Source organism: Caretta caretta, chromosome 10 (assembly GCF_965140235.1).
Source record: "Caretta caretta isolate rCarCar2 chromosome 10, rCarCar1.hap1, whole genome shotgun sequence".
NCBI lineage: Eukaryota > Metazoa > Chordata > Testudines > Cheloniidae > Caretta > Caretta caretta.
Window position 1 is genome coordinate 48304768 of NC_134215.1, and position 13611 is coordinate 48318378.

Here is a 13611-nt window from a genome sequence, read left to right on the forward strand (position 1 = left end):
TGTGCTATGGCGCACCCCGCAGGGAGACAGTGACCCCTACCCATATCGCTTACCAAGCTCACAGAAGGCATACGGGACTGTTGGGAAGGGTTTTGAGGCCCTTGGGTCAGTGGTGCCAAGGCTGGTTATTAAAGGTTTTGCAGCTAAGGGCCTGGTAGCATTCATCTCGAGAGGCTGATGCTAATGTTGTAACTCCAGGCTAGTGCAAGCGCGTGACAATAATGCGGCAGGTGTATGTGAGTGCCAAGACAGGAGCGTATCTGGCCTCCATGCCTAGACTGGACGTGTAGGCAGGGTTAATGCATGGAGGAGGGCAAGGACTGGCAGACTGCATCCCCCCCTTCGCCACCTGTTTTCTGGAATCGTTCGGCTTCTTTCGAGTGCATTCGTATTCCACAGGGAGAACAAATACCTTTTATCTGACACCCAGCTTCCTGCTCAGGTTTTGCCTCTGTTTCAAAGGAACAAAAGCCACGCTGCCTCCCCAACCAGCTTGTCTTGCTCAGGTTCGGGTTGTGATCTACCCCTGGGACTGCCTGAGAAGGATGCCAGAAGTGGATGCCTATGGAGACTGCATTCCCCTCTCTCCCCAGCAGGAGGTAGTCTCTTCCAAATCAGGAATAGGATCTGCTGGTGGAGCTGTGTCTTGGAATGAAGGAGCATGGAGACTAAATTCCCCTGTCCGCCAGGAGGGGCCAGTCTTTGACACAAGGCAAGGGAGTGGACCCTGTGGTGAGCGCACATGGGTGAATGCCAGGGCTGGCTGAGACTGAGCTCCACTGATGGAGCAGGGTGAGGGTGTGTAATCTGGGACATTGAACTCCTCTGTCAGCAGAGGAAGGGGATGTCGAGCGTTGCGTGATATCATCAGGGCTCTGTGTCGCCTTGATGCTCGGACCGTGCTGTTGTCCTTTTGCCCGTGGAGTGGCTAGGCAGAGACAGCTGTGGAGTGTCAGCCCTTGGGAATAAACACTCCATTCATTCCACAGCTGACCTGCAGGACCCCGTTTCCCAGAGTGCCTCCTCTCACAGAACACAGTCCCAACTGTTCCTTCCCCACACCATGTTCCTCAACCTTTCTCACTCCATCCCTTTGTAAGTAGCCTTAGAAATACAGAAGCCCCATTAGTTCCCTGCCACATGGGGTTATCTTTAATGGGAAGCTGCTTGGCTCCATCAAGAGGATGGGGATCTGTGATCCTTGCTCACATTCATGGATCTCAGCTGATGTCCCAGCTGGCAATGCCAGAGCACTGTGGAGGGGAAGCCCACACTGCTGGAATCCCAACTGGCAATGCTAGGGCCTGCTGGGAGGAAGCGCATGCTGCATGCTGTCATTTCTAGAGCGCTGCTCCGTGGGTGCTCACAATGCTGATGTCCTTTTGGGGGGTGAGACTCGTCTAGTCAGTGTTTTGTTGCGACATCACAGGGCCCGCTGAGTTTAGAATGACCGGAGATCTGTGTGGGTAGGGATGTACATAGGCATGTGCCCGCGTGAGCACGCTGTGTAAGTGCTAAGCATTAGTATTGCACATGTGTCTACAGAATTCCCATGCGTGTTTCTTCAGGTTGTGTTATTGTTAACTTCTGTGTTAATGAAGCCAACCCCCAGAGAGAGGGCCACAGTTTGTGAGCTGCGTCTGATCACAGCTTGGGAACGGCGCTTCCCTCTCAGCAGGGCCCACTGGACTTCCTCCCTGATGTATGCCACCCAGATTGTCTCCTCGCCCCTGCTTTTCTCTTGTCCTGGCCATGTGCTTAGTGTGGAGGAGTCCTGTCATGCAGGAGGTAGGACACCGGCTTAGCCCTCCGCCACAACACAGCAGTAACTGGGCAACCCATCAGAGAAAGGGCAAGCAGTAAGAAGAAAGGGATCCAAGGGATCCCCCCAGCTCCTGTGTTGGGTTCTGGGGCTTCTCTTCCCTGCAGGGTTAGTTATCCATGCTTGTGTCTGCTCTGGACTAGTCTCACTCGAGGAAGAGCGGCCACACTGCACAACAACCCTGCAGCCGCCCAGCTCCGGATGTTTGACAGTAGCTGAGCACCTGGCCTCCCTATGTAAATGACACCTCTAAGGTGGGATAAGATCAGCCATGCTGGAAAAATACTGGAAGACTCACCCTGGTGAGAGACACTGTAGCAAGGGCATTGGCGTGCATATGCTGCTAGGAGTGCAGATTTGGCCGTGCAGGGACATGTGCTGAGCTAAATTCTGCCCTCAGATTCACTGGCGTAAATCCAGAGTAACCCGAGTGAAGACAATGGCCTTGTCCTGGATTTACATCGCACTGTAATTGGCAGCAGAATCTGGCCCGGTATATGGTTGGGCTCAGGTTACAGTAGATCTGATGTGTCCTGTGGCTCGATTTTTCCTTCGACAGGGAAGTCTCCAGATGACCATGTGCTTTAAAAATAATTTGTTTATTTCAATGTTCATTACAAAATTGATCACTTTATTATAAATTATCCAATCCACTGCTGTGAAGCAAAATGTATAGAAAGGAAAATATAAAACCAAACACTTTAAGATAGCTTTAAACACCGTTGCTGCTATTTGAACTATTCACATGTCTCGTCCCACCCAAAGGCTCCGTCTCTGACTCAGTGATTCCTTTGTTATTAGACAGGTGAGGTACAAAATTCCAATCTGGGGCTAATGTGGGAGTAGGGGGAGAATTTGCATTGCTTTTATTATGTGAACGTGAGCAGGATGAGGAAGCCTTCTGACGCTAGCTGTGACATTGCTGGAATAGTAATACCTAGCTCTTTTCATCAGTAGATTTCAAAGCACTTTACAAAAGAGGTAAGCACCAATATTGTAATTTTTACAGATGGGGAAACTGAGGCACAGATTGGGGAAGTGAGTTGCCCAAGGTCACCCAGCAAGACAACGGCCAAGCCAGAAATAGAAGCCAGGTCTCCCGAGTCCCCGTCCAGTGCCCTCTTCGCTAGGCCATACTGCTTCCCTACAGCAGAAGGCCTTTGCAGGTCAGGGCTGATGTGTTTTGGCAGAGCTGTGTGGAGTCCTGATAATGGCCTAATGTGCTGATAAAAATCTAGATGGGGAAGTGTAGGCAGAGCTGTGTGGAGGTCTAGGAGTGTCTCCTATTGGGATGGGAGTGTATTGGCAGAGATGCACCTGGAGTCGGACTGGAATGGCAGGGTTGCTGCAGGACAGAAATGAGATGCATTGGCAAAACTGCACGCAGACCTGGCCAGAACTGGAACAACAAAGATATTTGTACTTGCAGAGCTGTGTGTGAGAAGCCTGCGCTACCCTGCTCCAGTCAGTGCTGTCAGTCTTACTTTCTTGAGTGCTAAGTTTTTAGTGTCATGCAGAGAGCATGCATCGTTGCTGCAAATGAGGAGGAAGAGAACTTGAAATGAGTCTTTGCCTCCCTCTTCCTCCCGCTGGAATGACACCTAGCCCTCAACTCCATTGCAGTTTGTTACAGCCCTTCATGTCCTATGGCACAAGGGCAGTCTCAGAGACAAGGTATTGGTTATTATAGAAACCCCGAGGCCAGATTTTCGGAAGGGTGCATGCTACACTGCACATGCATTTCTAAGCATGCAAATACCAGTGTATGCATGCTCTGATTCGCCTCTGCACAAGGGTAGCTGTGCACACAAAACAGGGTTTACACACACACACACACACACACACACACACACACACACACACACACACACACACACACACACACACACACTGGAGTTTAGGATATCAAGAGTCCGACATGCAATTTAGCACCCACAGTTCTAAAAATTCAGACCCCTACGTACACAGTAAACTTCAGCATCAGCAAAATAAACGTCTCATTTTTGCGTTGACACTAGATATAATATAACAGAACATCACAGGGGTCCCAGGACCAAACAGTCGTTTTGGAAGGAACAATAAAAGTACATTTAAATTAAGGCCAAGTTCTACTGTGAGTTAGAATGGTGTACATTGGCTTTAGTGGAGTTACACCAGTTTTACACCAATCTCAATGAGAGATGAGATTCTCAGCTGTAGCATTACAAAGGACTATTATTGGGTCAGAGCCTGAGCTCATAACTTAGTTTTTCCTCTGTCTTTACTCAGGTTAATTTCCACTGATGTCAATGGGAATTCTACCTGCGTGGAAGACCCAGGATTTGACCCATTCTTTCCAAATGTTGTTCTAGAACTAGCAGGGCTGAGAATAGGTCTGGAGGGCATCCCCCCTGGAGAGTATCAGAATGTTTGTTTAGAACAATATGATCATATGATCCACCTGCAAAAGGCACTTTGTTGTGGGTACTTCTGCTGGAGTGTCCTTATAACAGATCTAATTCTTCTCTCATATGTATCTCCTTTGACTTCTGTTGGGTTACTCCTGATTTACACTGACATAAGGGAGAACAGAATCAGGTCCGATATAGCACAGGATCAGCTCCTCAGCTGGTGAAAATCAGTGGAGCTCTGCTGACTTACATCAGCTGAGGATTGGGCCCCATACGTTTGTTATCTGTTTCGTAAAATATATTCCACACACCAACAGATGTCCCAGATAGTGGCATCCTGATAGACCCTAATCACTGCAAACATGCTCCAGTTTTGTAATCTGTGACATTCCTTCCACCTGTTGTGCAATATGGTAAATGACTGTTCAATCCATCTGATGCAACACATGACAAATATTCAAAGAAAAAGAGATTGCTTTTCCGAATGGGTGGGGACCGTTTAAATTCCGTTGGCTTCGGCAGTGGAGATTTTCTGACCCTACGGGCCAGTGCCTCAGCCCGCCTAGCCCTGGGGAATTTGGAGGGCTCTGTGTCCACCCTGACTGAGTGCAAATTGCTCTTAATCTTGCCTTGTGTGCCAGAGAAACACCCTGGCAGAGAGCTCACGTCCCAGCCTCACTGAAATGATTAAGTGCAGACACTCCCGTGCATGGGCTGAGCGAGATGGGCCAGCCAGAACCTACCTGTCCTACGATTTATTGGTATCTGTAACTCCTTCCCAGAGCAGATGAGCTATTGAGGTTGTCAAATATCTGCCTGGAAAGGATTCACTGGGGGCGCACTGTATTCCCACAACCTTTCCTTGTCCATAACACTGCACAGTTAATTCACTCACAGGAGTTATCTGGCTTTCAGCCATCCTTTCCCTCCCCCCTCCCATCCCACTCAAACAACTGGGAGACCTGGGATGTCAGGATATTTATTCCCTTCAGGGAGATTCCCTGCTGTCATACCATTGAGACTCTGGAACCATCTGGGAGGCCCAGCATCCCCAAGAGTCCTCTTGTGTCAATGGGATTGCCTCCTGTTTGTCAGGGAGGAGGAGGAGGAGGAAGAGGCAGGATGACTTCATAACAATCCAGGAGGCCGATGAGCTCTGCTTGGAGACAGTCTTGCCTTTTAGCCTCTCGGCCCAGCGTTCAGACCCAGTACTGGTTATTTTTTAAGGCGGGGTTGGATGTCCTGCAGTACTGAAGTAGCTCGGGGTCCTGCTGCCCTCCCGGCCCTTTGCCCGTAGGCCCTGATCCTTTGGCCTCCAGAGCGTTCACAGTCGTTAAAGGAATGGCTTGGTTCGGGTCAGTCTTGCGGAAGGTTTCCTGGTCGACCACTGCCCCGTTCTTGGGTTTGGAAGTTGTCCCCTGGACGTTGTGCTTCCCAGTCTTGTTGCGTTTGTGGAGATAAAAGAGCAGGGGAAGGATTAATCCCAGGAGGAGGATGATCAGGCAGATTGGGATGATCACGCTGAACATGTTGGCTTCGATGAAGCCGAGGAATGTGCCCCCCTCCAAGGGAGAGGGGCTCGTGGTGGCTTCGTGGCCCCGCCAGGCTGTTGGAAGCGTGTCGTGCTTGCTGGTGTTGTGGCTCAGCTGGTCGGAGCCCTGGGGCTGGGTGGCCAGTGTTTGTGAGGAGGGGCTCACCTCTTGGGGCGTTTGCCTGTCACTCATCTCCGGGAGGTGGGGGGCTCTGAGCAACGGGGTTCCGTATGGCGTGGAGGAGTTGTATGGCTCTGTGGTATACCCCAGAAATTCCAGGGCGGGTGGCACCCCATCAGCTGCCAGCTTGAACAGAAAGCTGTCATTCAACAAGCGGTGGCCAGCATCTTCCATTTCCAGCACTTCCAGCCCGACCAGCCCCTGCTCGAGGTCGTGCTGAGTGAAGGTATCAATGGGTGCATGCTGACTCTCTTTATCTCCTGAGACTTTCACAAAATGGCTGCCCTTCGGGGCTCTGAGGATTGTAAAAGCTGGGATGCTCTTTGTCTTGTTGGCCAGCTCACTGGCATCAAGGACACTGGTGTCCAGAAGGGCGGTGGTTCCCCTCGGCCACTGAATCCCCTGCCGTGTCCTGACCAAGGCCTTGACTGTCACATTCACTCCCCCTGATGTGTTTGCTCCTTTGGACGTTGAGAGGAACTGGAATTCGTCCCTGGTGGAGGTGAAATCTGTGAAAGTAAAAGTCACTTCACCATTGTCCACTTGCTTCTGGGAAAAGCTTCTTGCTGGGCTTTGATTGACCCTCAACTGGCCAAATTTTGGATCCCTGGTGATTGTGTAATGGACCTCTTGTTTCCCTGGGTGTGATGCTCCCAGGAGGTGCTCTCGAGACAGCGATGCAATGTTTAGGCCCTGGGGTATCTCCAGGGGTATCTGGCTCATCACTGTGGTCACTTCAGGCAGAACCTCAATCTCCAGAGAAGTGAAGATGGGTGGATTATGCCCATCGGAGATGCTGAACTCTAAGGACCCAGGAGAACCACTCCCATTGGTGATGAACATTAGGTGCCCGGCATTGATATCTGCTTGGGTAAACTGCTCAATAGGCACCTGTTTGTTGTGTGTGTTGGCCAGGAAGCCATTGGATGGCCCCTTGAGGATTCTGTATTCAACCTCTTCAGGGGAACTGTCAGGATCTACTACATCCAAGTGATCCTGGGAGAGCACCGCCAAGGAGCCTTGGAGAACCTGCAGAGCACGGCCTTGCTTTGCGAGGCGAGGTGGTTTCTCTTTGATCTCGCTCACTGTTATGTTGAATGCTTCAGAAATGACCAAGCCCCCTGCTTCCTGTGGGGGCCAAGTAGACTCCATAGCCCGAGGCTGTAGCGAAGCCTTAAATCTGAAATTATCTTCCTGGGTCCCAGACCCATGGTGAACGTATTCCAGGTTACCCACGACCAGATCGGACTGCAGGAAGTAGGGATGCTCTTCGCTGATGGGTACGTCCACAACAGAAAGGTGCCCATGGATGGGCAGCTCTGTAACTAGGAACACTATGTCATAGGATGCCCGCTTGGACTCTGGAACTTTGGTCAACAGGTTGGAAGCATCCAGCACTGAGGTGTCAATTTGCGCTCTTTGAGCTTCCAGGATCCTGAGGCCTGGAAGAAGAGAGAACACAGTCCTGTGATTGTCTTGACGACAACAGCACTCAGTCAGGAGGAACCAGAAAGGGTGAAGTGATGCGGAGGGGAGTAAGGGCTAGGACAGAGAGACGGTGGAGCTAAAACAGAGCATGCTATGGAGGAGAGCTCAAGGAAGAGAGGTATAAAGGAAAGCTGGAGGCAGGGGAAGGAGAACAAATGCAGTGTATCACAATGGTTCTGCAGGAGGAAAGGAAAGGAATCGAGGAAGGTTGAGAGCTACAGAAGGAAGAGGGAAGCCACAGGAAGGGAAGGGCTGAGAAAAGAGAAGTATGAGAGTCCTTGCTGCAGAGGGGCCACGATTCAGGAAAGCATTCAAGCACTTGTTCAGCTCCCATTATGCTGAGGTGCTGTCCGGCATGGGGTTGCCTTCCTGAACTGAGATCTCAGTGTGGAGATTCTGAATGGCTGTTCCTAAGACTCCTCGGTAATACAGAGAGAGAGAGAGAGAGAGAGAGAGAGAAGCTAGCAAAGTTCAGTACAGCTCTTGTGTCCCTTGCTTCCTGGATTACATTGTCTGCACCCTCCTCCCCTTGGCCACAGCCTCCCTGGTCTGTTCATGGGAGCCAGCGCAGCTTTGTTCCCAACAGCCCCATGGCTCTCTTACCTTGGTTTCTCCACAGCTTCGTTGAGGGTTGGGGACAGCTTGCCTCAAACGAGACCAGCACTCTGAGGATGTATGAATCGGTTACTGTGGGCGGGGAGGTGACTCGGAAGTGAAAAGCATCCTGCGTAAGCCAGAATGGGTGCTGAGGCATGTCGTGCTGGTAAAAAATTATTCCACTATCCACCTGGTTTGAAACAAAAAGCAAACGAGCAAAGAACCTTTTAATCGTAGCAAAATAAAACAAGAAATAATACCCAATACCATTTCCTGGACAGGATCCTGCAGCCAGCCAGCATGCAGAACTGCCGTTGAATTCAGCAAGAGATCTGCCCATCTGTTTTGTTTATAGATCTCCTATCATTGCAGTATCATTATCAGTTTTGTACAGGTGGGGAAACTGAGGCACAGCGACTGCTTGGGTCGTATGGTGAGTTGATGGGAGATAGGGAGTAGGAGCCAGAATTCCTGATGCCTAGCTCTCTGCTCTAACCACTGGGTCATGCTGCCTCCCAGTGCCCCTCTCGGTGTCCAACACAGAAGAATGGGAGAATCAAGCCCTCTGTTATGCTGAAAGGTGCTAGTGGCTGCCACTGGGTGGGGGGGGGGTTCAGATCCTAAAGCCAATGGGGTGCCAAGCACTCTCTTTGGGGTGTAACAGAGGGAGCAATAAAAGCTTTTTTATTTAATAAAAGCAGCTACAGATGATGGCAGGTCAGAGCTAAGCTGTGGGCACTGAGGGCTTTCCCTGGTGCAAGTTCAGGAGTTAAGCTATTGGTTGCAAGCAGTGTGTGCTGGAGGCAGAAAGCCAGGAAAATGAGATGTGTGTGTGACCCGCAGAGGAACAGGGCTTCTTGGGCACAGAGCTTGCTGGAAGAGCAGACGTGGGGATTTCTGAGCCAGGAAACTGCCTGCTCTTTGTTTCTTTATGCTCACAGAAAAAGATCTGTGTGCACACAGTAAATACACAAGTTTACATCTAGAATATAACTGACTTGTACTGTTGATTTCTTGTCCTAATGGAAACAACACTGCAAGACCCCGAATTTTGGCTACCCGTTCAGGCCACAGGTGCAACACTTCAGTTTCTGTAATGGGCACAAGCAGTGCTGAAGGGGCCCTCAGTCTGCATTGGGCTGAGAATGGAGGGATGTGGGCAGGAGCAGAGCAGAAGGGCAAAGGAGTGGAGCCAACACTGAGATAGGAGTAGCTTAAAACAATGATTAGTAGTGGTTCTGAGCATTGGTCTAGTGGGTAAGTTACTAGACTGGGTATTAGGAGACTCTAGGTTCCATTCCTGACTCTGCCACAGACATGCTGGGTGATCTTGGGCATGTCACCTCCCCTCTCGCTGTTTGTCTATCTTGTTTATTTAGATTGTAAGTGCTTTAGGGCTGGGAGCGTCTCTCACAATGTCTGTACAGTGCCTAACGTCATGGGACTGGGATCTCAGGTGGTATGTATAATAATGATGTTGTCAGGAGATGCTGAAAGACAAGACTGATTCTTCTCCCAGCCCCTTACTTGGTGGGCTGAGAATGACTACTATGGAGGGATATGGGAAGCACAGAACTGGAGAGATCTTCATTCTGAAGTGGGCTGAGAATAGCTCATGTGGGAAGATATGGGAAACCCATTCATAGCTTTACTAGCAAAAGAAACAGTGACTTGAAAGCTGTAGCTGTTTAAAGCAGGGCTAAATTAGTGTGAGAAGCCTCCCTTAAATGCAATTCTCCAGAACTCAGCAGGCAGAATTGCACATGCAAAAAAATATGCCTAGTTTGTATGTGCAGTCACCTGGATTTTTTGCCTAAATCAGCTAATTGTGGGTACAAATGGTCAATTACACAATCCTGATTTGCATGTGCAGCCACGATCAATGTGTGCACAATTTAGATGTGCAGTTGTACTTGTGTGTGTGCCTGGCTACTTGTGCTTGATTTGGATGGCAGGCCCTTGCTGGTTTGCACTGTAAAAGTCATTAACCCTCTGCCCTCTCTTTAATCTAGATGTTTCCACGTCTGCACCTCCCTCACTCTGTTGAAGGCAGTAGATTTCTGGAGGGGGAGAGACCCCTAATTTGAAACCCCAACAGAGGTGACCCAGTTTGAACATCCGCCTGTTCACATGTTGCTGGGGACACTGGGGCCATCGTCTGCCACATCCTTTCTGGAGTGTGATGTCAAGGGAGCCATGGCAACTGCATGCGTTGCTGTGGTAACCCGGTGAATATTTCATTGGCTGGTGATGGCAGAAGAGTTCAGAGCCTATCTGATGGGATAGTGTTTACAGCCCTGCTGCTTGCTGGGACTATCCAACGGGGTGGGGATTGAAAAGAGGATGAGAAACGAAAAACAAAATGTGGTTTGAGTTCTGTGCTGGGGATCTCGGGGGGAGTCTGAATCAGAGCAGCGCTGGGTGAGAGGAGCAGCATTCTCCTGCGTATTTGCTCTTTCTTCTGTTCTGACAAATGTGGTTGGGTGCTGAGCCCTCAGAGAACAGAACAGAATAGTAGTAGTACTCTGTGCTTGTATAGCACGTTTCATCCAAGAATCTCAAAGCACATTACAAGGTGGGTGACTATCACTGTCCCAATATTACCAAAGGGCACAGAGGGGTGAAGTGAACTGCTGAACAACTTAGTGGCATTGCTGAGAACAGATCCCAACTTCCTGCTTTAATCACTAGACCATGCTGTCTCAGTGGGCAAACTGAAATCAAATCATGCCTACCAAAGTTTAGAAGCTACCCAGGAATGCTGCAACCTTCATGGAAAGTTCCTAGAGAGAACAATCAGGCCACAATTCGATAGAATGTCCAGGCCAGCCTTTTGAATTTGTGTAGCCGGAGTAAAATTCTCTCTTACGTTCAAAAGGGTGTGAGAGTCATTTGTGTAGAATCCTATTAGTGCATTTACTGTAGCATTTTGTAAGACTTTTCCGTAAGAGAGGGGTGTGTGTTGAGTTAGAATGGTGGTGGTAGAAAAAGAGAGAGAAAAGAAGGAAAAGAAAGGCAGAAGGAGAAAGATGAGAGAAGAGGTGAAAGAGATCAACAACCTGCAAACTGCAATGTAATATATAATCTGAGAAATGTACTGGGTCCCATCTGTCCCTCCATGGAAGGAAAGGCAGCAGGTGAGTGTACTCAGTCTAAGCTTGCCTGATCTTACAGCCTGCTCTGCAAAATAATGTAGTAGCAAACCAGGGAGTGCTGCTGCCAGGAGGAGTGGGAAAAGCTGAATTCTGAATTGGTTGCTTGCTATTAAAGGCAGGGCTCCAGAGTTCCAAGATTCCCATGGCAGACCTGAGGGGGTTTCAGGCCCCAGGTTACAGTGGAAGCTGCCAGGACCAAGATTTGTGCTGAAACGGGTAGAGTGTGGCACCCGGTGGAGAGAGACAATGACGTCTTTTTTTGGTTTGGGATCTGGGAGGAAGGCCTCACTTTTGGCCAAGGAAGGCTAGCCTCTCAGCTGATACTGTTCCGTTGACTTTGATGGTGCTGTGCTGCTCTACCGCTGCCATGGATCGGGCCCTCATGTTTCATCCAGGAATGAGCAGTGAATTCAGAGCTGGTGCAACATGCCAGTTTGACAAGGCTGGAGGCACATGTCCTCTGTCTACTTCCAAACACAGGGGCAGGCTTCCAGAACAGAGCCTGATAATCCTCCTTAACGCCAGATTTTAAGACCTTCTGTAGGGCCGAAAAAGCCAGTTGTCTCAATGGCCTCTTCTCTGAGGCCGCCAGCAAAGACATTGGTTGTGCTGATACTTCTCCCATGCACTGGGAACTGGTCTGAGAGACTACTGACTCATGTCGCAGAGACCACCAAACACCACAGGGCACATGCAACAGTGTTTGGTCATGATCAGCTCTGGCTGGATTTGCCCTGGTGACAAGGAGGTAAATGGCTCTGCTGCCTTGAGCCATCCGGTCTCCTTGCATATATTTCAGCTGTGACTAAAGAAGACTGCATTGTGCTGTAGAATCCAGTTGTGTTAGTCAGGCTGGGAGCTAGAGGGTTTGCGAGAACTATAGGGTTTGTGCAGGTGCAGCACAGTGGCATAGCTAGGAAGGGAAATTTGTGTGGGCTGCAATTTATGCTGGACAGGCAGTGAGCAAGGTCTGCCATCGGAGCAGATCATTGATATTGCTCATGAAGAACTTTACTTACGCTTGGCATTCAGCCATGCTCAGATTTGAGCCGGCCTGGCTGCTAATAGGGTGGACCACACCCCACCCCGGCCCACATGTGGCAAAGCCTCTGGTGCAGTAGCCTCAATAATGAATCAAGGCACCTAAATCTTGTCTCTTCTTTAACCCGAGGGACATGACAATGGGGAGGCAGGAGTACTTACCTCAGCCTGGGTGAAGTTCTCTAGTGGCCCACTGGCACTGCCCAGATGGTAATTCACCAGCCTGCCCAGTTGTGGGTGCTCCTCTATGCTGTAAAATAAGGGGCGGGAATCTGCTTTGCTGTTGGTTACTGCTTTCAAATTCTGGCTTGTGATTGGCTGAAGGGTCCCTTTAAAACAAATAGTATACAGTGCATTTATTCACAGCACCAATCAGTGCTCCCGCCCTCCCCCCTTTATAGAAGGATGTATCTTACAGGCTAAGATGTCTCTAACTGCATGGGTACCTGGCATAATCACACAGATCAGAGTGCATTAGCTCCTTTACCATCTCTTTCATTCATATCCTTACACCCATAAATTCAAGTCCCATCCCAGAATTTGGACTAATCCCCTGGACAGAAAAAGGGCAGGTAGGGCATTGATACGCATCCGTTGGATATCATCAGATACTTGTCCCTGCATCAGTGACATCAGTGGGAGTTTTCAAGTGGATTTCAGTGCTAGACATAAATATTTATACACACAAATATATTTTAAGCTAACCAACCACAGCCTTTAAGGGCCAGCTTTACTGCCCATTTAAGCGCACACAAAATGTCTGCGTGATTTGCCTCCACACCTGCCATGATTCCAAGCATGGATCGGTTATTTACATGAGCAAATGATCATAAATGCCCCATCTGCACAAAGAATGATCCTGATTTGTGCAGGCCGTGCAATCTGGGGAACTGCGTGCAAATGGGCAGCTTGGGCTATACTGCTGCCTGTGCATTTTTCTGAAAATCTGAGTTCTTACATCTCAGGGGGCAACAGAAATTCCTCTTACCATGTCCCCCTCTCTCTGTGCTGCTAGGCTGGAAAGTGTCACTTGAGTGTTAGGTAAATGCCACAGTAGGAGGTGAAATGCCATCTGTGCTCTCAGGAAGGGAGCGGAGTCACAAATCAGGCCAAGCGCTCTTTCTTGTGCCAGATCACGCACCCCATCGCCTCCCACTGCAGCATGCCTAATTGTCTGCATGGAAGAACAGCCGTGCACTGGATCCTCTGGGGGAGGGCTGCTGGCAGTACCGACATAGTAGAAGCCAGTCAGGACAAAGGCCCAACTCGTAGCTTTCAAAGCATCTACCTTTTCCTGCATTGTCTTTCATTCTTCCTCCATCATCGCCCATAAGCTGTTACCATCAGCCCTCTCTCCTTTCAGCCTGACACACCGTACTCCCACTCATGTTTCTTTTAACACAGTC

General features: G+C 49.6%; 1 protein-coding gene across 1 annotated transcript in view; it reads right to left on the reverse strand.

Annotated features, from left to right (window-relative positions):
• Nucleotides 1-2432: 2432 nt before the first annotated feature.
• The window catches only part of CSPG4 (chondroitin sulfate proteoglycan 4), an 87637-nt gene continuing 76458 nt past the window's right edge, over nucleotides 2433-13611 (reverse strand). Inside the window, exons 8-10 of the mRNA XM_048867584.2 lie at nucleotides 12368-12534; nucleotides 8016-8199; nucleotides 2433-7366 (exon numbers count right to left, since the gene is read on the reverse strand). Coding sequence (XP_048723541.1) covers nucleotides 5412-7366; nucleotides 8016-8199; nucleotides 12368-12534 — 2306 coding nt within the window. The 3' untranslated portion in view covers nucleotides 2433-5411. The remainder of the gene's footprint in view (nucleotides 7367-8015; nucleotides 8200-12367; nucleotides 12535-13611) is intronic.